The sequence below is a fragment of the Parasteatoda tepidariorum genome, chromosome 9 (genome assembly GCF_043381705.1).
Source record: "Parasteatoda tepidariorum isolate YZ-2023 chromosome 9, CAS_Ptep_4.0, whole genome shotgun sequence".
NCBI classification, from domain to species: Eukaryota; Metazoa; Arthropoda; class Arachnida; order Araneae; family Theridiidae; genus Parasteatoda; species Parasteatoda tepidariorum.
This window is the reverse complement of record NC_092212.1, coordinates 26,408,771-26,435,158: the sequence shown is the minus strand read 5'-3', so window position 1 is coordinate 26,435,158 and position 26,388 is coordinate 26,408,771. Positions and strand designations below refer to the sequence as shown.

The 26,388-nt window shown below is 28.2% G+C and overlaps 1 protein-coding gene across 1 annotated transcript in view; it reads right to left on the bottom strand.

The window, feature by feature from the left end:
• Positions 1-3,159: 3,159 nt before the first annotated feature.
• LOC107452450 (structural maintenance of chromosomes 1) overlaps positions 3,160-26,388 on the bottom strand; it is a 48,165-nt gene continuing 24,936 nt past the window's right edge. The window contains exons 16-27 of the mRNA XM_043041835.2: positions 25,176-25,244; positions 24,927-25,060; positions 24,199-24,320; positions 24,031-24,116; positions 21,817-22,035; positions 15,747-15,929; positions 12,245-12,357; positions 11,482-11,650; positions 11,200-11,378; positions 8,301-8,370; positions 6,492-6,602; positions 3,160-3,896 (exon numbers count right to left, since the gene is read on the bottom strand). Coding sequence (XP_042897769.1) covers positions 3,837-3,896; positions 6,492-6,602; positions 8,301-8,370; positions 11,200-11,378; positions 11,482-11,650; positions 12,245-12,357; positions 15,747-15,929; positions 21,817-22,035; positions 24,031-24,116; positions 24,199-24,320; positions 24,927-25,060; positions 25,176-25,244 — 1,515 coding nt within the window. The 3' untranslated portion in view covers positions 3,160-3,836. The remainder of the gene's footprint in view (positions 3,897-6,491; positions 6,603-8,300; positions 8,371-11,199; positions 11,379-11,481; positions 11,651-12,244; positions 12,358-15,746; positions 15,930-21,816; positions 22,036-24,030; positions 24,117-24,198; positions 24,321-24,926; positions 25,061-25,175; positions 25,245-26,388) is intronic.

Here is a 26,388-nt window from a genome sequence, read left to right as displayed (position 1 = left end):
ATTTTATTATATTCGTAGCAAAACGTGAAAAATTCGTAGCCGATAAAACGAACGAGACAAATCGTGCGCATCCAAAAATGATAACTCAAATGCGTTATACAAAATAAAAAAGATCGAAACACGGATTTACGATGGTATTGTGTGCGCTAAAGCGCGATTTGAAATTTCTGTGTCGTAATATCATCTTAAAAATTAATTTTTTCCAATTGTAGCAAATGAGAAAGGTGGAAAATATATCACATTGATTAAATAATTCTTTCGTTACGAATCGGAATTTGCAACGAAATTGCTACTCATTAAAATATCAGTTAAAAAAAAAGAAGGGTAAAAGCACTATTTTTTCTAGCAATGAACTTTTAGCTAATTGCCATTTCGAAACTATTTTTGAGATTCTTAATTTTTTTACTTTTGTGCTTGGCTCAGTAGTTCATTAAATCTAGCCGAAATTACTTTTTTATAACCGTCGTTGAACAGCCGCCCCAATTTTTGGGTTAACGACTACTAATGTTCAACTCCGTAGCCCTGTAATTTTGAACCCAATCTAGAAGAAAAGGAAACTCTTGGATCAAGTATTGGAGTAGAAAAGTGCCTTCGTGGAAGAGTTTTTGATGGAACTAACCCGCATTTGCGTTACATGGAGTGGAGGACCACGAGAACCTCCCACAGTTAGCCTGACGGCAAAGGGACTCTAACCCATTATCCGTTTACCACTGAGGATATTTAACGTCAGCACAGTGGTGGGCGCAAGCCGGATGCGGATTCGTATCGTCGACTAGCCATCGATGGGATTCGAACCCGGTTCAGCTCATTGGAAGGCGAAAGTTCTATCCCCCGAGGTATAGCCGAAATTATTATTTTATTTTATTTTATAACCGTCGTTGAACAGCCGACCCAATTTCATGAGTTTACGACTACTAACGTTCAACTCCGGAGCCTTGTAATTTTGAACCAATCCAGAAGACAAGGAAACTCCTGGATCAGTACCCCCAGAGGTATTGATTTGTTGTGGGAACATGGAGGACTTTCAGACTCGACAGATTTAACGTGCATCAGTCACCATTTACTAGTCAGATTACACCAGTCTTCGGCCGGCGAGGATCGAACCCACGACCTCTTGGATATGGGCCCAGCGCCCTACCGACCAGGCTATCCCGGCCCCTCGAAATTATTATGGATGTTTTTCCCCCCGTCTCGCGTACTCGAAATTTTTCCGAAGATAACGTTTTTCTCTAACAAATCTGGGCAAAGACAGTTATCGCCCGTGAAGGACAACACAGGAAAAAAAAAAAAAAAAAAAGANGAAAAAAAAAAAAAAAAAAGAGTGCTGGTAAAGCCAGATATATATCTTCTCGTTAACAATTTGAGTAAGTAACGAAATTTAAACTATAGATTTAACTCTGATAACTTTTAGATTTAGTGGAACTCCGATTAAATTCCGTCGGACTAAAAATTATTGATCCCCTATAATTTGAGGGTGGGAAATCCAAATCTGTCAACTAAAAAAGAAAAGTACGTTTATGTAAAGAAAGCATGCTTTTGCGTTTTGAATTTGTAACTTGAAACATCGCCTGCTCTAACTAATTAGCATACTTGAGGTTACCGATCATTCGAAGTCCGCGAGATAGAGCGGCAAAGCGCGCATTAGTTCAAAAGTTTTTCAGAGTGCTTCGTTATTTGTCCTGCGCACGGCATGTAGAATAATATCAACCTATCGACGTGTGATATTTTTTTAAGATTGTGTGAACACAGATCGAGAAGTGCAATCTGAAATTGCGAATGGTAATTTTAAATCGCGTGAATACGAATCTCGATGTAAATGTTTTAAATCGAGTGAATATGAATAATGATGCTAGGTTTTTAAATCACTTGATTATGAATTGCAATTTTTTATTGCCTGAATACAGATCACGTTTAAATTGAACAGGGGTAATTGTGATACAAAGTGAAGATGTTAAGTTCAAAAAATAAATATCAACATTTACATACCATACATGCTTCATATTTAACATTATTTTTTGAAGTAACATAATTAAATCACCTACCAATGAAGAATATCAGACCTTTATAGTAACTAATTCAAGAAAAAACTTACTTCTTACAAGAATAGCGATATTAGATTTTAAAATTGCGGGAATATGAATAGTGGTATTGGACTTCAAAAATACAAATTGCGAGATTGAATAATTTTTAAATCGTGTAAATACAAATCATGATGCATAATTTTTTGATGGCGTAAATACGAACAGCAATGCGTATGTTTTTAATCTCGTATAAATACGAAAATCGATGTTTCATATTACAACTGCGTGAATACAAATTGCAATATTGGATTTTAAAACAGCGTGAAATACGAATCACGATATTTGGATTGAAAAATGCATAAATAGGAATCGCGAAATACGATTTCTAAATTGAGTGAATACGAATCGCAACTCGTACCTTTTCATGAGGTAAATACTAAAATGGTTGTTTAATATTGAAATCGCCTAAATAAGAATCGTGATATTAGCAGATTCTGGGGCAGTTTCAAATATTCAAAATGGCGAAAACCAGCTAAACCAAAAGAATAAAATTGGCAGAAGAATCAGGTGCATGTATCAGGTGCTCGTTAACGGGATATAGCGAAAGTTACGAAATTTCTTCGGATTGTAAATTTTTGATTCGTTTCAGGCCACAAACCAATAGTCTTGAGATACTATGTGCTACTCGCGATTTTAGAGGAAAAAGTCCTGCTTCTAGTTTTTAGATCTGCAAGAATATTTTACAACCGCTGATCAGGGTACAGAACACAATCCCCCAGCTTTAAATCTCATGAATACTAATCATGACATGTGATTTTAAACTGAGATCACACAGTTAAGAAAAGTGCAAAAAATTAGTACATTTTTAGGGAATTCGAAAAAGCGAAAATTTCTTTCAAAAGATGCAACTTTTATTTAAAAGGCAGAAGGGAAAAAGAAAAGTGAAAAAAAACTCACCTCTGAGATAAGAAAGATTTATAATTTTGTGGCTTTAGCAATAGAATGGACATAGTCCGCATGTATCGCCAAAATCGTTAAATAATTTCAAAGCAAGATTTCTGTTTTTTAATTTTGATTCTCGTAAAACATTCGAATTTAAAAGTAAAGAATTATAAGTTATAATAATTAAAAACACAAATATTGTATTGCATTTTATTTTTAAAATAGTTTTCCGTACAAAACTTTATACAACTTTTTTCTTCAAACATCTGGACATGATGTATCTTAAAAGCATGACATATTTATTTTATTTATTTCCATCATTTTATTAAAAATCACTTTTAAAATCTCCCACATTACAATTTAATGAATTACCACAAGTGCTTACAATGTTTTAGCAACACATTTTTTATACATTATATATGTATAAGTCATTAAAAACTTAGTAATATAATATGAAAATATTTTTCATAAGAATGCTTAATGTTTAGCAAATTAAAAGTACAAGAGAAATACAAATTTAAGTTCTAAGTCTTTAAAAGCTAAAAAAAATCAGACACAGACAAGAAGAAATTGTTTCAATAACAATATAAATCATAAAATGTTACAACAAGAAATAAATAAATGAAAAATATAATATAATGTTAGTTAAAATTGTTGAGCACATAAAAAAATTGCAGTTTTTACAGAGTGAAATTCCATAGTTAACAGAACAATGTATGACAATTTACAAGATTTCAACCTTCCTTTAAAATGTAATAATATACATGTTTTTCCTTAGTATCTACATCAACAGCAGAAATATAAAACTGACATATTTGGAACACACATAAGATGGTGATGAGTTTTTATACACAAGTTCAGATATTATAGATATTACTCTGGATATCTTGATAATTCACATGTCAGAACACGGCTGATGGTACACTCACCGGGCTAATAAAAAAATAAAGAACATTATGAAAATATAAGTTAAGAAAAAGAAATCATCAACAAAGCATTTTATAAGATTTTAGATAATTTTTAGGACAAAATTTGCCCTCCAATATTCATTTAAATAAGATTGCCATAGTATACTAATCAAAGGCAAATATGAGAGGAAAAGATGAAGTTTGCATGGTGCAAATTTGTGATTGCACAAAATACTTATTTTACCATAGTTTACAAAAGAAAGATGTATAATAGTAATAAGGAGAAGAAAACTACAATACTCAACATTAATTTTAATGATATTCCAAATAAATAAATGTTTCATACTTTTATTATCAATATATTTCATTTCAATCCATTTTAGGTCAAGCATAGAAATTTTATAAAATGTGGTATTATATTCAATGCTTTACGTTCATTAAGGTACAAAATAAAAATTTGTGTATGAAAAATAATATTACAGACGTACCAACCTGGGAAAATGAAAAAAGAGGAGGCTTTCTTTCGAAAGGAGAGAGAAATGATCATGCAACAGTTAAAACATGTTAAATAAGACACAAAAATTAAAAAAAAAATTTAAATAGCAACACTTTAGTCTTAAGGGACACTTTATTTAGTACATAAAGAGTAGTTTAAACAGTTAGACATTTTTAAAATTATGTATCAAAATTAAACAACTGTCAATAATAATATGCATAATATAGAATAACAACAACAGTATGTAAATTTATATAGCTAATGCTTAAATTGATTTAAGCTAGATCTTTTATTTAAAATTAAATAAATAAATATGCTTAACTGTCTGTTGCTTTTTAAAAATACAATAAATATAAGTTTAGGTAACTAAATCAATACCTTTCTTTAAATGGAAAATTAGAAATTTCATTTTTAATGAAAAATATTTTAGATTAATGATCGAAATTTTTAAGGAATTATAACGAGCGGAAAACATAATTCAATCCTCGTTTAGAAACAATAATTCCAAAAAGTTCGTCTGAATACGCTTGGTTGAAAGAAGTTAAGTATTTCTTATTACATTTTTTTAAAACGAACTATCAAGACAGAAAAACAAACGCTCACGCATCAAAACAAACTCAAATTTACAGTTGCTCATATTGACTTCACTTCACTTTACATTACAACGAAAATGATCCGAAAATAATTTTTTAACACATACAGCGAAGGTTCTTGCTTCCAAAAGAAGATAATCACAAAGCAGTATTCATGAAGAGAAGCCCAACTCAGTGGTCATTCAACAAATATCAGACACCGAAAGGAAAGGAAACAGCGCCTTTGGTTGTCCAAGACGATAAAGGTCACTACTCAGGCTACACCCAGCTCTGACGCTATTGAGACGGAAATTGATGAAAACTTCGTTCTACATTAGAATAAGTTAAAAAACCAAAGATTTTTGAGAAAACCCTGGGAGAGAAAATAACTTGTAAAAAACAAGCCAAAGCCGGAGGGTTGGCACGTCTGATATTATATTTCAGAAACAAGATGATGCTTAATCATTGGCCAAATCAATGAGCCCTTTAGTTGAACACAAGTATTTTTTTTACGATACTTGTTTTACTTATTTTGTTAGTTCTGCAAAGAATTTGCATCTTGAATTCATCATAGAAACATATGATAAATATCAAATGGAGTAATTATACATTTTCAAAAAGTAAAATGTCAGTAACAGTAAAAAAAAAACTAGCATAGTTTGAAAGTTTCTCAATAGAAAATGTTTATTCTAATTGAATTATAAATCTTCAGATATGCTGAAAATAGCAGTAGAATAAAATTAGTGAAAAATATACATCACAGTGTAAATAAAAATATATTCATTGAAGTGGTGCGCTAACGTAGAGTTGGACGAAAATGAGTTAATAAATTTTTTTAATGTACACATACATTTTTAAAAATATTTTAATATACATACATATACAGTGAAACCTCTCAAAAGCGATCACTCTCAGTTCCCAGCAAAATGGTCGTTAATAGAGGTAGGTCGTTCTTAGGGGTTACAGTCATTGACTTCAAAATGTTATGGAAGGTGCAATATTTTTCGAAATTGATTCTAATTTTAGTCAGGGTAATTTCTTTGGTTCAGAAATGCCATTTGTAATGGCGTTATGAAAACCAGATCAATGAAAAAAAATATTGCATATATAATGATCCCTAGTAAAGTTTAATTTGCATTTTTTAAATTAAATTTCAAAACTGACCTGTAATGAAATTTTTTACCCTGAAATCTGTACAATTGTTATATCAAAAAAAAAAAAATTAGTCTAAAAAATGGAGTTCCAAATAAGCAACAGGCATGTATTCGAATCAAGGATGGTGCACACAAAATCTGCCATGGATGAAAATCTTCCTGTTGGTTGTGGTGTGAAAATGTGGAGAGAGGAGTACCAGCTCAAGCCCAGTTCAGGTGATCTGACTGGTTGCAAAAATTACATGGCAATCCTACCATCGCTATTAAAAATACATCCCTGAAATGGGTTAGGTGCTTGGCTATGGTTGGTGATGTTTAAATAATTAAGAAAACTTTAGCAGTCTACATAATTTTTTGTCTACAACTAATTCTCATTTGACAAATATTTCAATACTTACATCAGGAACGATTCCCACTAATGCATCTGCGTGACCATAAAACTCTTCCTTAAGAGAAATAACGATACACTGGAATGAAGTCTCCGTCTGTTCTCTGATGAATCGAGCCACCTACACAAATAGTTTTGAGATTTACAAAAATGCATTAAGATTAAAATCAGACAGTTTCTAAATTTAACCACTTAAAAAAAAGAATTATACAATAGGAACGAAATTAAGTGTTAAAATTTGCGTGAAAGTTTAAGTCATATGAGAACGTAAATAATAATAGAAATGTTAATAAAAAATAAGAATATAAATAAAATTAGTTGATAAAAATAAGTATTAGTTACCAACATCTAAACAATCACACATTTTTAAAATTAAATTTCAATAAATTAGGGATACAAGCTGTGATGGCTCAGAGGTTAAGACACTGAGCTGTCAATTTGAAGGACTGGTTTTGATCCTAAGAGGCAGGTTGAAGTTAACCCAGTTTCCAATCGAAGGGTATCAGCTTACCTGGCACCTTTTGAGTAATACTTAATATATTGCCGCAATCAGACATTTGCAGGAATGCATTTCTTTTTCAGGATTAGAAGCATTATGCACATAACAGAATAAATATTCTCCTTAGAAAAATTATGTGACTATTAGGAATTGACAAATTCTGAGTGCCAGGTTTCCTAGAGGACTAGAAAAATTCCCTTGTCGACTAACTTTTTCAACATATTATTCTGCGACTTATGTTTGCATTATTATAAGCAAGAGGTTTCAAAAACAAACGAGCAAGCAGTGAGGTTTCCAAAGCATAATAAAACAAGCAAGGGAAAAAATGTCAAAATCAATCACTTAATATATTGCTGCAATCAGACATTCGCAGGAATGCTTTCCTTTTTCAGAATCATTTAATATTTAACATTTTATAAAAATACATTAGTACTTCAAATTTGTTATTTAAATTTTCATTATTAATTTACAATTATTTTAAGCACAGGAGAACTTTGCAAGTTTCAAGAACTCTGAAAAATCTATAAATTATGAGCTTTTGAGTATTGGAATAATAGACGATAATAGAAGCATTATACACATAACAGAATAAATATTCTCCTTAGAAAAAATATATGACAATTAGGAATTGACAAATTCGGGGTACCAGGTTTCCTAGATGACTAGAAAAATTCCCTTGCCGACTAACTTTTTCAACATATTATTCTGCTACTTATGTTTGCAATATTATAAGCAAGAGATTTAAAAAACAAACGAACAAGCAAGAAGGTTTTCAAAGCAAAAAACAAGCAAGGAAAAATTTCAAAATCAACTACTCTACTTCTTCGGCGAAAAATTGTAGAAATTGATAGATAATATTTTAGCACTAAAACTCAAAGGTAATTAAATGGATCCTATTTTATATTTGTATTAAAGGAAACAAAAACTGCCCTACTGCTCAATAATATTTATTGCTATAACCTACTGCTTTAATATTGCTAATATATTTACTGTTTTAGTGTTTGTAGTTTGTTTATTTAAAATATAAGAATTTAAATGATTTACTTCCTTGAAATTTTTGCTGAATTTGATTTTTTAATTCAATACATAATTCCTTTATCGTGAAAAGAGACAGATATCACTAAAAAAAAATAAGAAAAATAAAAGACAAGTATGTCTCTGAGAAGCCAGTTTTTCATTTTGCAGTAAATATGATAAAATCACAGTTCTAGAAGCTGGCTCTTAAAATGTTACAAATTTTGTCAGTTCCTAGCAATAAATATACATTACAAAGTACTTTAATTACAAGAAACTACTTAAATTGGGTAGAATTGCAATTACCTTTCCAATATTGGTGTTATCTAAAGCAGCATCTATCTCATCCAAAACAAAGAAAGGAGCAGGTTGATAGCTGAAAAGAAATTTAGTTTTAACTTTGAAATTGAAAATTTTGTAATATGTTTGAAGTTGCTTTTTTTCTTTCTATTTATTTATTTATTTTTAAAGTTTTCAGACATAATTTATAAAAATTACAATCAAAGAACTTCAATACTTTAGACAAATTTAAACCTCACACATTTTTATATATATTTATAAATATACAGTGAAATCTCATTTGAAATCTCATTTAAGCAGACATTCCTGGGATCAAAAAAATTGTACGTTCACGAGAGTTGACAGTTTGCGGGAAGGATATCCTAATAACGAAGCTTAACACCGTAAATTGTTTTTAGAATATTTTCAGAGATATAGAAATAATTAACTAATCTACAATAACTATCGACAAGGATATTTATTCAAACTTAAAAAAAATATTTTTTTCTATACAAAAAGAATATATGAAAAAGCTTGATATAAATACATAATTTTAGATGTAGCTACAGAAAAATGAATATAATTTTCCTTTGAACACAGATATTCAAGTTCCTCATATGATACCGAATGAGATTTTAGTCCTCAGTCGGTTTCAATTATTAGGTTTACACCTTCTAACACCTACCTATCACTTGATAGGAAAGGTGGTTAATACTTCCTTGAAAGTAAACCTCCCATGATTCATAGAAAAAAAAGCAATGTATACCTGGGGGGAAATGAGGACCATGGAGATAATTATTCACAATTGATCATCTATCAAGTGTCTGAATAATTGTTTCATTTATATGGACTCAAAGACTATATTTCTGTTCTCTTTTTTTACCCCAGCTGTGTTAAATACAATCTTCAAACTGATAAGAAAATGAAAGAAATTTTCAGTGGGAAGAAGAATTGAGAGCATTTAAGACTTCATTTCAGCTTGAGGGGTTTTATAACTTGTATTGTCCTCATGAAAAGATCAAGATACTGCTGTGGGAATTATTTCACAAGAGCAGTATCATTTTCTCTCCTTGCTTTGAGAAAGATATGGTAATGTGACAGGAGCAAGATTGATTTTTCAGTAGTGAAATAGCTGAACAACCTTATTAGTTATGGATAAGGCAAATAATTTACAGGCTTTAAAAATGGAGAATGCATATTTTTTTCTTGCAATTTTAAGCAGAATTTTTATTTATTTATTTATTTTTTTTATCTCTAAAATTTAGAAAAAGTAGTGTCTGGTTTGACGATACAGAAAACAACGTTTCCGGGCAAAAATGACTGTCCGTGTCCGGTTACGTGAGTGTCCGCTTTGCGGAAATGTACAGAATGGTTTATTCATAGAAGATTCACGGCGAATTAAAAATATGTCCGTATTGAGAGGCGTCCATTTTGTAGGACTGTCCATAACAGGAGGTTTCACTGGACATATATATATGTATATTAAACAAGTAGTAAAAATTTGAATAAAGTACAAAACTTTTATAAAATTTTTTTTTTGTTAATTTTAAATTTTCTTTTTTTCTTCATAATTTCTTACTTATGAAACTGTGATACAAATCAACACAAAAAAACAAAATTGTAGGTTATGAACTTGAATAATTGTATGTTAATTAGAGAAATAATTTCCAAGAATTAAGAAAAAAGAATTTTTCAATTAGAGAATTATTTTAGAAATACTTGTAAATAATTTTTCCAGGTACTATATACAAAGCAGATATATTGGTACATGTTTGACTATGCACTTATATCAACAAAAAATAGATACATTTAATATTTTATGCTTTTCTAATAGGTTAGTATCAATATTCTTAATTTAACTCAATAAGACTAAAGAAAATTTGAATGACGAATTAGTTCTAATTAAAAAATTTATTTCCTTGTTTCCAGAACCAGAGTTCCAAAAGAAACTAACAGAAGGCTGCTGAATTGAACAGGTGTTTTATAAGACACAAATATTACTATTTTATCAGAGAAAACAATAGTGTCTTTTTCAGCAATATTTCAGAGCCTTTAACTCAAAACAGAACTTTAATTTGAAACTTTAACTATTTTGCTTAAAAGAATCCTCAAAAATTACAAAATCCAACAATATCCCTTTCAAATATCTTATTATTTATCAAAATTACTAGTCACATAAATAAGATTTTATTTAACTTGTTAACAATCTATAACAATAACCTTATCATGCATTATAGTTCATGCTTCACATTTGGGAACTCTGAAATTACATTTTAGCAGACAGGATCAGCTAACAAGATATTTTTTAACTAAAAACTTAACAGTTGATATTTCTTGAGTATATAATTAGACTAGATTTTTCCCTCTTAGATAAAAATAATTAAAATTCCAATAATTTAAAAATTTTTGAACATTTTTATGAGCCAAAACAATGCAACGTTAAATAACTTAACAAAGAATAAAATATTAGACCACAAATGTCTTCCATTACTACAAAACAGTTGGCATTTTTTGATATTGATATTTTGTGCAATTTTTAGAACTAGCCTAATAGATTCTGGCCAAAGATATTATAAGTTGTAACAGTTATAAAAATAGCATATTGTTAGCTAAAAATCTTGTTTTGTACAATGAAGAGTCATTCATCTATTGCATTTAGAATAAAAATATTCACTTTTCATATTGACAATTTTTAGAACTAGCCTAATAGATTCTGGCCAAAGATATAAGCTGCAACAGTTATAAAAATAAATAGCATATTGTCAGCTAAAAATGTATGATGAAGAGTCATTTACTGCATTTAGGATAAAAATATTGACTTACTGCATCTGTATAAGAATTTGAAAAGCAATTAAGAGAAACCTGCTGAATTAGATTAAGCAGAATTTTACTTAATATTCAATTGATAGACATAAATGATTAATACCTGTGGACTGCAAACAACAAAGCAAGAGCAGCTACAGTTTTTTCTCCTCCAGACAAATTACTCATAGGTTGAAATCTTTTACCGGGAGCTACACAGTTATAGTTCAAACCTTCAAGATAGGGTTCTTCAGGATTTTCAGGACCTAAAAAGGCCTGGGCACTTTGGTTGTTGGTAAGAGCCTATAAAGATGAAGAAATAAAATTGATTGATACAGGAATATTTGTTCAAGGAAATATGTTGCCAATACTATCTTGATAATGACCAACCTAGATTTATACTTACTTTATAAATTTCATCAATTTTATTAGAAACATGATCAAAGCATTTCATGAATTTATCATATCTTTCTCGTTTGACTTTTTCAAATGTTTGTTTTGACTTTTTAGCTCGTTTCCTGGCATTTTCAAATTCAGTATCCGTTTCCTTCAACCTTTCTTTAACCCCATCAAGCCTGTAGAAAAAAATTTCTTTTCATTTATGCGTCAAACCTATAGTAAGGTAGTATAAATTAACATTAACTAGAATAGGCTATAGCATCTTTTCTATACTTAAAAGTCAGATATTAGAAAAAAAAAAGAATTTTTAAAATGAGAAATCAGTTTGATTCAAAAATATTAAATTTAAACTTACAGCAAAAAATTAAGCAATCATCTAAAAATTATCGTAAATTTCCTAATATTTGGCTTCTAGTTTCTAAAAATGATAGTTTATTAATTCTTGTAAAAATTTATGGTTAATATGTTTTATAAAAATAAGAATTAACGATTTGTCCCAAATCTAGATTTTAATTCCTAATTAGAATCATTACATTATTTATTTATTATTATTTTTTTTTTTGAAAAAAAATTCAATTTAAAGAAATCATTAACATTTATATATTATCTTTAAGAAACATCAAATACTGAGATAAAATTAATAGTAGTAGAAATCATTAATATTAGCACATTTTGACATCAAATACAGTATAATAATAAAGTGAGCTAAATTTAAATGGTACAATATATACATTTTCAAATTTGTTTCAAATGTAGAATATATTCCTTACTTTTCCATAGCTTTCATATTTGGTGCCTGAATTCTTTTCAAGATGGAAAGCATGTCATTAATTTCTTTATTTAAGCGATCACCTTCCTTTTTGATTTCATCATTGGTATCCAACTAAAATGATAATTCATGGTTAAAAACATAAATGGAACCCAGAAATAGCAGCACAACCTCCAACATTGGTCACCAAGTTCTCAGTAGTACTTATCCACTTATAATAGCATTTTTATATTCACTGATAATATACCTATGCCTGCCAAGTCTCACGTATTTTACGACTATCTCTCATTTACTCATATATTCTTGAATTAGTTCTTTTTTTTTTGGAAGAAATTTAATACATTTTTTAGCAATAAATATACGATAATAGCAAAAATACTTCTTTTATTCCTCAACAGATGGCATTGCCAGTGCTGCAGTGCTTGCACTGCTGCACCAACCAAATTGGAAGTAGTGATAAGACTGGTGTTAGTAACTAATTCAGTGAATCCTTTTTTTCTCCAATAACAAACTTTGTTATTTATTTATGAGAGTCTGGCAATAACTTTCTTTGTTTGCATTGCATTATTACCGATCGTCCAAACATAAATGCATTTCCTTTTTCAGAACCATTTATTGGAGTCAGTTGGGCAACTAGAAAATGAACTGTATAAAAAATAAAAACAGTTTAAAAATATAGCAGGTGTTATGCTAGATATCCTATGTATTCTGCTTAGCAATGCAGAGCATAAGAGAATTTTCTCTAAAGTTAAAAAAAATTTGCTCCGAATTTTACTCAACACTTTCTGATGAAAAGCTGGCTTTTGATGAAAGTAATTTCCCCCGGCCATCGTTATGAACAGAACTTAAGAAATTTTTTTTTTGTGCAAAGCTAAATCAGTTACTTATGTTCAAAATATAAATATTTAAAAATTCTGTAAAATAAAGCTAATTACCTAGAATTATAAAAATTATTTTGATGTTTAGTGTTTAAGTAATTATGAATAATGGTTTAAAAATCTTTTCTAGATTAAGATTTATATACATATATATTTTTTACTTGGCTAATTTTAAGTGCTTATATTGTTTCCAATTTTAAATTTCTCTTTTTGACTTACATGCTTTTGAATTATGCATCAAAACTGTACATGCAGCCCAAAAAATGTTGCTAATAAAAACTCCATTATTTTATTTCTTCAATGTCGGCAGATAAGTATACTTTTCCAACCATAAAATTGTTACACATAATATACAAATTATTATATCAAAACAGCAACAAAACATATATTTAAACAGATATTCATAGCTGCCAACCCTTTCGCATTTAGCAGAAGCTTTCCACATTTTTACTTATTTAAGCAATTTTTTCCGCTTTTCCGAGCAGAAGATAAGATCTTCCGCATTTTACCCGCCCGCCCGACAGGTAGTATTTTCTTTAAGTCATGTCGATGCTCTTCTAGTAGTGGCCTTAGGAAGCCCGCTTCCGGTTATCCTACCTTTCCTTTCATTTGCGTCACATCGTTCAGTGTGACGTAATGGATTTCTCCTCTTTTCTATTAATGAGAGAAGGAATTCAGCTTCTGTTGCGAGAGAGCTTCCCGTTATCATGTGATCTCTCATGATATCTGTTTATCAGCGTGAAAGCAAACGTTAAACGAAAATGGCTAGTGTAAAATGAAAACAGCAATTGGTTTATGGCAGTATTTATTTGCTCTAATGTGCAAATCTTGATCTTGAATTACCATTTATTTCTAGATCGAATCTTGGAGTACATGATGTACGTTGCAACGTATGTAAAAATGACTCTAGCATCACACATGGTGGTAAAACTGATATAGTCAGACACATAAAAGCAACAAAACATCAGAAGAACAAATTTTTTTTAATGTAATTCTTTTTCCATAATTTCTATTAAGTTTATATATAGTGCATACTATTATATTGTAATCTAACTAATGTTAATATAAGTGTTAAAATATTACTAATTTCCCTTTAATCAAGAATTAATAAATGAATATTGTACCATCAAATAACTCGTCTAAAATTTTTTTCCTTTTCTTGTTTTAAAGAAAAGGTGAGAATTGCTTTTTTATGCTCATATTATAGTGGATTTATAAATAAATGATTAATTAAAATCCGTTTTAAAAAAATTTATAAGTAATTAGGATGCAGTTGCGAATCTTCTGCATTTTTTGGCATTTCTTCTGCTTTTTTTTTTATTATCTTCTGCATTTTCATAACTAGAGGTTGGCAGCTATGGATATTTATTATGAAGAACTAAATACATAACACTATAAAAAACATAATATCCAGTAAATATCAGAAAATACACAAAATGAGGAATTTGTAGAATATATTATGATTCATAATTAGATAAAATACTCTTTTTTTCTCACTTAAAAAAAAAAAAAAAAACTAACAATGACAAGTATTCTAACTCCAAACCAGGGTTGTGGAAACTTAAATTAGTTTACTTAATAGTAGAAAATTATTCACTCACAAAAGATATTTTCAATGTATATTAAATATAGGACAAATACATTCTCGTACATGTTTATTTCATTTAATTGTTATTACTAACTAGTATTTTTAAGTTTGAGATAAAGTGAAAAATCTACTATGAGCAGCATAGATTTATATTCATAACTAAAACTGAAAATCTAACCACTTTCCTCAGAAAAAAAAAATTATTTCAATAAATGGAACATTTTCTACTGCAATATGTATATATCGATAACTTTCCTTATTTAAAAAGTCTTTTTATTCCTACCAGCAGGTAATAATGAAGGTAGTTTGTCTTATACCTTCATTTTTTTTTCCTTCCAAAAAGTAAAAATACTCATTTATGAATGAAGAATGATTTTTTTTAATTGCAGGAGGTAGCCAAACCAACTTCATTCAAAAGATATAAATTACATTTAATTCCAAAACAAACTAGGAGTAAAAAAGCTAACATAACTAACATTTCTAAAGAAAGAAATGATTAATTATTGGAATTAAAATATCAATATCATCATATAAAAAAAGATTAAAAAAAAAAGAAAAAGATTTAAATGATCACAGATTTTTCCCCCCTACCATTAACACGATTTATATCAATAAGATCTGACTTGAACCATATAAATTTTTATTTCCAAAAAGTGATGAAATTAACAACCCTGAAAACATGAATATTCAAAATGCAACATAATATGAATAAATTTTTAAAAAAAAACTTTTAAAAAAAATTACATTACAATAAAATAAACTAAGACTTCATTTTGTAAAGTATAACGAGCACTTTCTGCTTTTTTTTTTTAATAAAAAAACTCTTCATTACTCAATTTAGCAACAAAACAAATTCCTGTAATCAATTTTGCAACGAGAAGAGACTTAATAATTTTATTGTTCATGCTTGAATGAGCTTCCATCTGATTCTTCCAAACCATGCTAAAAATTCTTTCAATAGATCAGGAGGAATGATACGAAAAACCAAGAATACAATCACCCCTGATAATTGGGTGATAGAACATCAATAAACTTACTTCTTTTAAGTCTTCATTTAAATCAGAATAGTCAACTTTTATTTTTGCTTCTCTCTCGTACACCCTTTGGGTGCTTTGACTTCCCGAAACATCAGACATCTCCACATCATCTTGTTGACTTGAAGTAGTATGATCTATATCTTCCATAGAACCTTCAATCATTGGTAATTTGATGTCATCAAGCTTTGCAAATAAAAAATAGAAAAATTATTTTCATTAGAAACTCAGATAGACTTCTAAAAGTGAACAAAGAATTTACAAAAAGTTAAAATATAATAGCATTAAAAATAAATTATTTACTTACACAGACATGCCACAACAATTTTGCAAAAAAGAGAAAAAATAGAAACATATTTTTCATAAATATACTTAGCAATTTCACTAAGTTAACCATTCTTCTGTTAATAGTTGCAAAGAGTCCTGATTTACTGAACTCTCAATTGGAATCATATTTACTTAGAGCAACTCTGATGATTTTATGTTCTGTATGTAATTGTATTGTGGTTTAATATTTTTATATAAAGAATTTCACTTTCAAACGAAACTGAAAACTTATGAAAAAAATTCATTTGTGCGAGACTTCTCAGTGCACAATTTTTAAGAATTCTGAGATAACTGAATAGTTAATTGAAGGAAAAATGATTTTAAATAAGCAGTACAAAGAACTTAATTTAAATTTTTGGGGGAAAATAACAGGGTGGCTACTCAAATCTAATTCCAAATTTCCCTGATTTTTCCAGGTAAAAATCTTAAAATTTCCAGGCAAGTGTTTTTTTTTTCTTTTCTCATAAAGTGTAGGATGTGTATAAGGAAAGTGTCTATTATAAAATATTTTATTCAAAATTTCATTTTTTTAACATATCATCTTTTGTTTTTTTAATGTTTTGGCACAACATTAATTTTTAAAAAATTAAGACGTGTGGAGAAAATAATATGTTTAGCTTGTAGAATATATTGTTTTTATGGAATAAATTTTTTTTAATGTGTTACTTTAAGTTTGTATTTGCTCAAAGTGTACCTACAAAATGGCAAACAGAATGACAGATAAAACGTTGGATAAGTATTGTTTAATATATTTTCATTAAGCAAAAGAAAACCGTTTCAGGTGATTATAAATTTTCACAATTACAGTGGCACCCAAAAACGTTCGTTCACTTATAACTTTTATTGAAATAGGAAATAAACATTCATTAATTAAAATGAATATTTCACAATGGGTATTTGATAATAAGATGTATAATCTACTTTTAACAAAACTGTATGGACTATTTTAAAAACAAAGCAAAATTTAATTTTTAAGATATCAATAATCAAATAGTAAAAAAATTTTTCCCCACGAAAGTCATTGTACAGTTAAATGTTTTTGGATTTCAGAATTAAAATTATCGTCAATTGCTTGAATTTTTTTATTTAATTATTTTTTATTTATTTTCAATTTAGTATCAAACTTATGATAGCAAAATTATATTTTACTTTTTGCTTGCTAACTCCGTAAAATTTTATTTTATTATTTAAAACGGCTCATGGTCATAATAAAACAATAGACCGAATTTGGTTATTTGTCATCATAAGAGGTAAATCAGTAATGAATATGTTAAATTAGTTTATTGCGTCTGTCCTATTGCACTGGGCAATATGTGATAAAATGCTTAAAAGAAGGACTTCATATCAGAGATTAAAATTCATAAATTTGCAACTGAACGATGTAAAAGTTTCTATAAAACTTTTTGATAAATATTCTGTACGGATTTCACCCGACAAAAAAAAATTAGTTATATGTATTTACAAACTTATAAAAGCTATTCCAGATTCGAAAGGAAACACCAACTAAATGCTCATTTAACAAAAAATTAGAATATTTACTAATAGACAGAGTTTTTTTTTTTTGAAAGTGCATGATGACTTTTGTGGGATAAAGTTTTTGTCACTTTTTGATGATTGATTTCTTAAAAATAAACATTTCCTTTGTTTTTAATTTATTCCATACAGTTTTGTTAAGATTAGAATACATTTCTTCTTATTAAATATCTATTCTGAAATATTCATTTTAATTAATGGATAGTCTTATTTCATTGAAAATCATAAGTGTACGAACACTTTTGTGAGTCACTGTTATTACATTTCAATAGAAAGCTATACTGTATACTGTATTTTATCGTACTAGTACTTTTTATAAAATTCATTGATCATATTTTCTTTAGGGCAATATCTCAAGTCAAATTTTTAAATAATGTTATTTTGAATTAGCATTATTATTTTAAGAGAATCAGTATACAAAAATAAATGTCACAAATGTAAAATTGTCTAATTTTTTTGTTCTATACTCTATAGATAAAAAAAAATAGATAAAATTCCTTAAATTTTATACTTTTTTATTTTATTTGAAATAAAACATTTAAAGAATTCCAATCTAAACATACAGTTTTTTAGTTTAGCATAGTTAATTGTTTTTGTTTTAACAACTAGAATCGTGTACAGCGCACAACTAAAACGCTAAGCTTCGTTTTCCTTCTTCCGACCAAACACATATGAATAAAAAAAATTATATTTTATGTTTATACATCATTTAATATGTTTCCTATATATTCCTTAGTCTTTGTCAGGTAAGAGGAGGGATAGTTTTGGAAATATCATCTCTGGAATGCAAGCAACATTTATGAACTTTTGATATTTTGATAACTATACAATTCGAATTTTGAATTGAAAATCAAATATTTACCAACAAAACAGTAAAATTAAATATTAATATATAGTTAGTTCTAAGAAAACCTTTTTTTGAAATTAAAATATGTTATAAAAGACTAAAATGAAATAGAAAAAATTTGCATTAATGTAATAATTTGTCGACTAACATTTCATTAGCTATTGTAAAAAAATTTGGTGTGATTGGTTGTTTTGCTGAGAAAAAATCATTTACAGATTTCTTTGAAGGGGAGTACAAAAGCTTTCAGAAAAAGAGTGCAAGATAAAATCTATTATTACATTATAACCAACAAATTTTTGGAGAATTTTTATTAAGTTAAAAATGCAAAAACATTGACTCATTTTGTCAAAATAGAAAAAAATTTCCACCAAAGCATAGGAACAAAGTTGAGCCATCAATGGATTCAGCCCACGGACAGGATTTTAAAACAGAAGTAAATATCCTAATCCTTTCTTCCACGTCCAGCACAATCTTTGCCTTTCCTAAATTGCTCAGTCCCATAGTCTCCATAGAGATCAAAGATTTCTACATTTATTTAGCAACCATGGGAGAATTTTATGTGGCATTCTAGTTAAACAGGGTTATAATGGAGCAAATTTTGATGCAAGCAAAGTATAGCTAAGTTGATGAACATTTTAACTGTTTGGAGATACATTTCCATCTAAAAAATGTGGGTATAATGGATGTGGAGCATAATACAATGATCACTAATGAGCATAATACAATGATCGCTTATACGACGTTTTAGTGTGGTCCCAAATCATTCCTATTCATTTTAATGTAAAAATATATCGTTTATACAACTCACAGAATCGGTTATACGTCGGTTTTTAGATTTTTTTCATGGTTCTTTAATTTTTTCTTGTATATTTTAAGAACGGGCTGAATTTGCCAACATGAATGACGCAGAAAAGGGCATGTGTAAATTTAGCACATGATAACATTTAGTACCTGAAAAGTACACAAGTGTGCTTCAGTCATTATATTGGTCTGTGATTAGGAATTTAAAATTGCAGTATAAAAAGCAGTTAGTTCAACTCGCAAATTCGAAGCATTGCAGAGCCTAATACCAAGAAAATAAGTGTTCTCCAAGCAATGAATATGATTTCGTTTTCATGATTTCAGGTAACAAAGACAACAATAAAGAACTGTTTTATAACAGCTGGATTCGCCCATCGAGCATCTGATGATAATGGGGGATGATGACGTAAGCGATGATGATACAATAATCAATGATGATGATTGGGATCTGCTCGCAACAGAGACAACTTTTGATAAATACATGGATTGCGATGATAATGTAATAGCGTCAGCGATTTGCACTGTTGTTGAGCTTATTCAGAACACACAATCTGAGCCACATAGTGACAGCTAGATTGACGAGGAATGCCAAGAAGTTGTTCCGCCATTTCTTCAAGATGCAATGAATTACATTGAAACGCTAACAACTTATTATCTTTACCACATTACCGGGAAAAAACTTTTCAATAACTTGATTCATTGCACAAGTCATTAATTACAGCTCAACGTCAATCATCACGTCAAACAATCGTAGATAATTTTTTCTATAAATTCAAAGTGAAATGATTAAAGTGGAGAAGAAAAATTGGAGTATAAAAAAGAAAAAAATACATAAATAAAGGTAACATACATTCAAATTGCTCACTAATTGTTCTTCTTTTTTTCTTTAGTTATTTATTTGTTTTGCTTTGCCTAATTTAGAAATTTATGTAAATCAACCCGTTAAACATTAAAATGAACTGAAAACAGAGTTATTTCCAGTTTTAGAAGTAAAAATAGATTATACAACCTTATCGTTTATAAGATGTTTCTCGGTGGTCCCTTCGGTGTCGTATAAACTATGCTCCACTGTAATTTAAATTAGTGAAATTGAAAAAAAATACCTAAGAAAAAATTTCCAGCTTTTCTTTAAAATGCCGATTTTTCCAGGTTTTTAAATTTCCCTGATTTCTCCAGTATAAAAAAATTCTCAGATAATTCCAGGTGGGTTGCCACCCTGAATAAGTACATAAATGACCCCAAATTGAACCTTATAAACATTTATGACAGGAAAATCAAATTACGTTTCAGTTTCTTCTTTTTGCTATTATTCAGAATTCCAAAAAATTTTTGAACAATTATTTGGGTATAATAAACAAAATACTTCCACCAATCACTTTTGCATATTTTGTGGACAGTCCTGTAAATCAACCAGAAAATTAGGGAAAATTTTGTTTACTTTCCCACAATTATGAATTTGAACAATTGGGTCACCAGAAGCTGAGTATATGGAAAGATGGGTGGGGTTAGGGTCTTTTTCTCCCCATGGAAAGATAATTTTGTCTTAACCTTAAAAATCCTTAGGTGGGGAGCAGGTGGGAAAGAGACAAATTCTTTATTTTCTAATGTCTACCAGAAAAAATCAATGGTTTCTGTGCCATGAATCAAATGCAAAAGAGCAGCAGAGCTAGATAAAATTAATTTAAAAGTGTTTTAATTTATATTTATATTAAGTATTTAAATTGTTTTTAAAAGAAGGTGAACTCCCGAATACACGTTTTTGAGCTAAACCAATAATTAAACAAGATGCGCTGAGCTTGACAACTGAATGTCAAAAAATAATACTTTCCGCCTGGTAGAACTTGATCCTTGAAATTCAAATGGAATGAAGTAATCGTAGGGTAGGATGGAGAAATTGTGACAATTTTTTAAAAATTTTTATTCTCAAAAATGAAATCAGCACCTTGTTAACTAAAAACAAAACCAGATGAAACAAATGCTTTCCTTTTTCACTTCTCCATGAAGGAAATACTTTGTATATGCGTATCAGTGAATAGAAGGCTGCACGGAAATTATAAGTAAAAATCATAGCTATGCTTTACCATATAAATATAATAGAGTAAAATGAAAAAACAAAATTTTAATTGGAATACTAAAACGTCAAAAACAAAGCTATTTTTTCATTAATGCAATATTAAAATAGGATTATAGTTGAGCTGTGTTGGAAGCAATTTTTTAGCTATCTAAAAAACCAGGAAATTTAAACTTCCAGGATTGAAATAGCCCCAAGCATTCTGGATAACTAGGTACTTTACTCTTTTTAATAATTTTAAAACTGTTGACAGAGTTTTGAGGAAAAGTAGAATTTAATAACTTTAAACAAGCTTTTTATTAAATATTTGTGTAACGTGTAGTAAAGGTTATTAATATTTTTGTTGTTGTTAATAACTCAAAAATTATATTAGTTTGAGAAATTTTCTTACATTTTCAGATGCTAAAATGCATGGAAATTGCAATTTTATATACAAAATACTTTAAAGTAAATGATTCTTTAAATTCAATAGTACGAAACAGACACTTTAATACCTTGCAAGTTTGGAATAAACTGTGACGATCAGCCTTCTTTTGCTCCAGTTTTGTTTCAAGAGATGTGACTTGTTTCTGAACGGCAGTAATATCTTTTTGTGCAGAAGTTAACTTTTTTCTGATTTCATTAGTAGACTCCTCAAGCTTATCAACATCTTGCTTTTTACAAATTTTAGTATTTTTGAGTTTTTCTAGGTTCTGCATGTCATCATCTATCAACTAAAAATACAAACATGATTGAAATAAAGTCAATTAGCTTTAGAATACTGACAATGATTTAAACAAAAAATGCAATGAGGTAAGAACATATAGATATTTTAGTAATAAATATAGTATAAAAAAGGAAAATATACAAAATCTAATTAAATTTTTTTACAAAACTAAAATAAAATTTACACTTTTACGGGTGGAACATAGGGAAAACAGGAAGGAAAAAAAAACATCCTTTTAATAATTATATGAATTTAGCAACCAATACAATTTGGTCCACAGAATATTTTTATGATTTGTGAGGAGATTCGAAAAATGCTGAAAACATATGATCTATATAAGAGGTGGGGAGTGGTTTTGAGGTTGCATGCAGTTTCTGTAAGTTTCTAGTGCGGCCTCTAACTCTTGTATTCATTATTATTTATTATATATATTACAATGATTTGGAACTTAATAGAATTAAATTATGTGCTGCCACCTATTACGCATAACATCAATTAAAATGCTGTAGTATTGCAGTTATAGCAATCTTACACTGTCTGAAATTATTTCCATTCAATGTCCAACAGTAGAAATTTTCTGTTTTATTCTTTTTTATGGTAATGACTTAACCCTACTTGAAATACATTAACCTTGTCGCAGAGTGACTACTATCTACTAGAGACTGACAATACCTACTTTTTCCCCTCTGCCTCACAACCTTCAACATTCCCATGTATGCTGAGGAGTTATTATTTGTGCGTGCTTGAAACACTATAATCTACATTGTTATCGACCACTGCCAAAATCTAGTCAAAACGAAGAATGCACAAGTAGAAAATTATATGAAGAAAGCAAAACATTTAATGTAGAGTGGAAGTAGGATAATTTTTTTACCTCCTTGAAAGACAAAAATAGTGTGTTTATTATAGAAAAAAGTGAGTGCAAATAAACACTTTTTGACTCATAAAGATAAATATTTCAATTTAAAAGGTGAATCTCGACAAGAAGATTCTAGTGAAAAATATTTCTACATCATTATTTTGATTTATAACAGTATTTAAATATATGTAGTTGTTTATTATAAATTATTAATTTTATAAGTTATTCGCCTTACGACAATAAAAAAATATTTTATATTGTAAATTTTTATTTTAAGAATAAACTTAATGTTTTTTCTTCTCTTTTGGCATTACTTCTAAATTCAATAAAGCGATAAAACTAAACAAAAACTATAATTATTTCAGAAAAGTCCCATTTATAAGTGTATCAACTTTAGGGACCTTCTTTATCACAGTCTATTTTAAATGTTGCCTTTTGTGGTAAAAAGGTGTTCCACGTCTGGTTTATATGACAATATGCATCAGAAAAATTACGAGAACTTTAAAAAATCAACAAAAGAAAAAGGGTGAAAGAATAGTGCAGTTAGCAGCATTTTGTTAAGGTACACAGCATATTTATTCTTACTCAAAATTAAAAAATTAATTACAGAAATTGACAACAGATAGTGTTGCCAATTGAGAAAATCTAATTTTTTTTTTCCTTTTCAAAATAACCACTATTTTTTACCAACATTGCGATGAGCCTGACAAAATTAACAAATACAGCAGAGAAAATTTTGCATTTGAAGAAATTGACAAACATTAGAAAAAGCTGCTTAGTTTTTCTTGTATCTGCTTCATCCGCTGAGGAACTTAGTAACAATATTTTAAATAAGTAAAAATGAATTTAAAAAAAAAAAAAAAAAATTAAATCAATTTGTTTATGGAACTTCTTGTATAAACATAAAAAACATATATAACCTGTTAACTGCATATTTAGCAACTATGGAAGTAATTCACTATCGTATATTGCATGTTACTTATTTCATTCAAAATATGTGTAAAAAACATTTTTTAACATCACAAATGTTTTTGCTTTTTTTAAAAAAGTTGAACAATATTAAATATATAAAAAAGATTTAAAGCAAATTAATTAAGATAATTTAAGCATGATTTTAACTAGAGAAAAACTAAATTAACTTACTTGCATTTGAGTTGCCTCAGCCTTTTTCAGTTTTTCGAGTTCTTTTTCATCATCTTCAACAGTCTTTGTCCATTTTTTCACATTTTCTAAAGGAATTCCCAATTTAATTTCAAATTCAAAATTTTTAATAATGGTAATGACATCTATGTTTTTAATTATAATACTTACCATGAGTATCTTTTGATCTCTCATATTCAAGCCTGTTGATTATTCTGTTCTTCTGATTTTCAAATTCTAAACGTTTCTTATCTCTTTCTTGTGTGGCTCGAAGTTCTCTTTCCTCATATTGTCTAAAGTGGCCAAATTGATTTAGGATTAATTTCATTAAATAAAATACTCTTTCATTAATAAATAATAAAATATTAAAAATTCCAATTAAAATGTATTAACTTTTTATATTTATTATACAGTACTTACATTCAGCCTTAATGAGAAAGGGGCAAATTTTCTCAAAATTTTTCCCAACTTTTATCAATAATTATTTGTCATATCATTTTACATAAAATGAAAAAGTCTTTTTCTTTGATATCAAGTTTGAAACAAGTACTATTTAAAATAAATGGTTTATTGAATGTCATGTTAAACTGAGTACTGATTTTATTTAAGAAAATTTTAAAACTTTTCATAGAAGCATTTCTTTTCGACATGAAAAATTATTCTGGAGCTGAATGAAAAATTTGATTAAATATTGCAAGACATTAATTTAAAGAAAATAAAGGCAGGATTATACATACATATAGAGTCGAATAAGTAACTTATTTTCATGCATCTTTAAAAGAGAACACTTTAAATATTACACTAATTAAATAAAAAATTTAAATACAACTAAATTATTCTTAAATAAAAAATATACTCAAATTAAATTACATTTGAATAGTTAACAACGTAATGATAACCTGATATTTTCAACTCCTATTGAACGGCAAAAGTCAGCAAAAACTCTGTCTTCCACAGTATTCATTGACTCCTTGACGTCACTTATTCTGCTTTCTCGGTCTTTCATTCTTTCCTCAAGGTCAGAAATTTTGGGCTTTAAAAATAAGATCATTAGTTTTAACACAAATGGAAAAACTAGAATAAAAAATTTAGGAAAGTTCTACAATAAAAAAACAATAAACTGGAAAAAAAAAACACACAAATTTTACCTCAAAGGTATCGAGTTCTCTTTCTAACGCTGATATTTCTCTTTCTAGGCCAGCAATAACTCTTTTTTCCTAAAAACAAACAACTCATTATTTTATCGCTAACATTAAGTTACATACACAAAATATATGAAAGTTTCCTAAAAGTAATAAAATAGAAATAGAAGCATAAGGGTAAATTTATGTTTTTGCAAATATTCAAAACGAAAAAGTTCTCAAATTAAATGTATTGTTTTTTACTAATCCTTTTTTACTTCAAGCCCATTTAAGAGGGTTTGTAAGGCGTTTTTACAGTTTAATAAGGTTTTGCAACCCATTATATTATGAGAAATTTTGCTTTTAAAATAAATTACAAAAATAATTTAACCTAAAATCTACAATCAGATTATATCATTTTGTTTTTTTATTCAGTAACTAAAATAACAAATGAAGTCCAAGTGATTTCTAGCAAAATAAAAGAAAAAAGAAATGACGAAAATGTCATTCACAGTTTAAAGAACGAAAAATGTGTTTTATTTCTCCAATAGTAAAATAACCCTTAGTTTAGTATTTAATCTTTAGGAGGCGAAAGCTTTGGAATGAAATATTTTATAAACATTATATAATCTTGTGTTAATGTAATATGGACTTTGAGCTTCTCGATCTTCTAGCTTATGAAAAATAATAAATTATTTCTAGATTTTATTAGGAAAGTTAGAAAAAGTAACCAAACAAAAAATTGCGATCAGTCAATAATTTGTTTGTAAATAAAGTAAGTGGAAATTCAAAAAACTAATTTTCTTTGTTTAAAATAAATTAATATTTGAATTTAAAATTAATAAATAGTATATTCTTTTAAACGAAACACCAGAATTTATATAAATTATAAACTAACATGTTAGCAAAAAAAAAAAAAAAAAAACNAAAAAAACTATAGCAAATTTAAACTTCCCTAAAACAAGCCTGTTCAAATTAAATCTATCTATAAATTAGAATATACTGAAAGATTTTTTTTTTTTTTGAAGTACAAATAAAAAATAAATAAATCATAAACTAACATGTTAGCAAAAGAAAAACTATTACAAATTTAAACTTCTCTAAAACAAACTAAAAAAATTAAATCTATCTATTAAAATTAAATTAAATCTATTGAAATAGACTTAAAAAGTTTTTTTGTAGTACTGTAGCGTATCAAGCTATATCAAAGAACTGTTCAGTTTTCTTATAAAAAACTTTT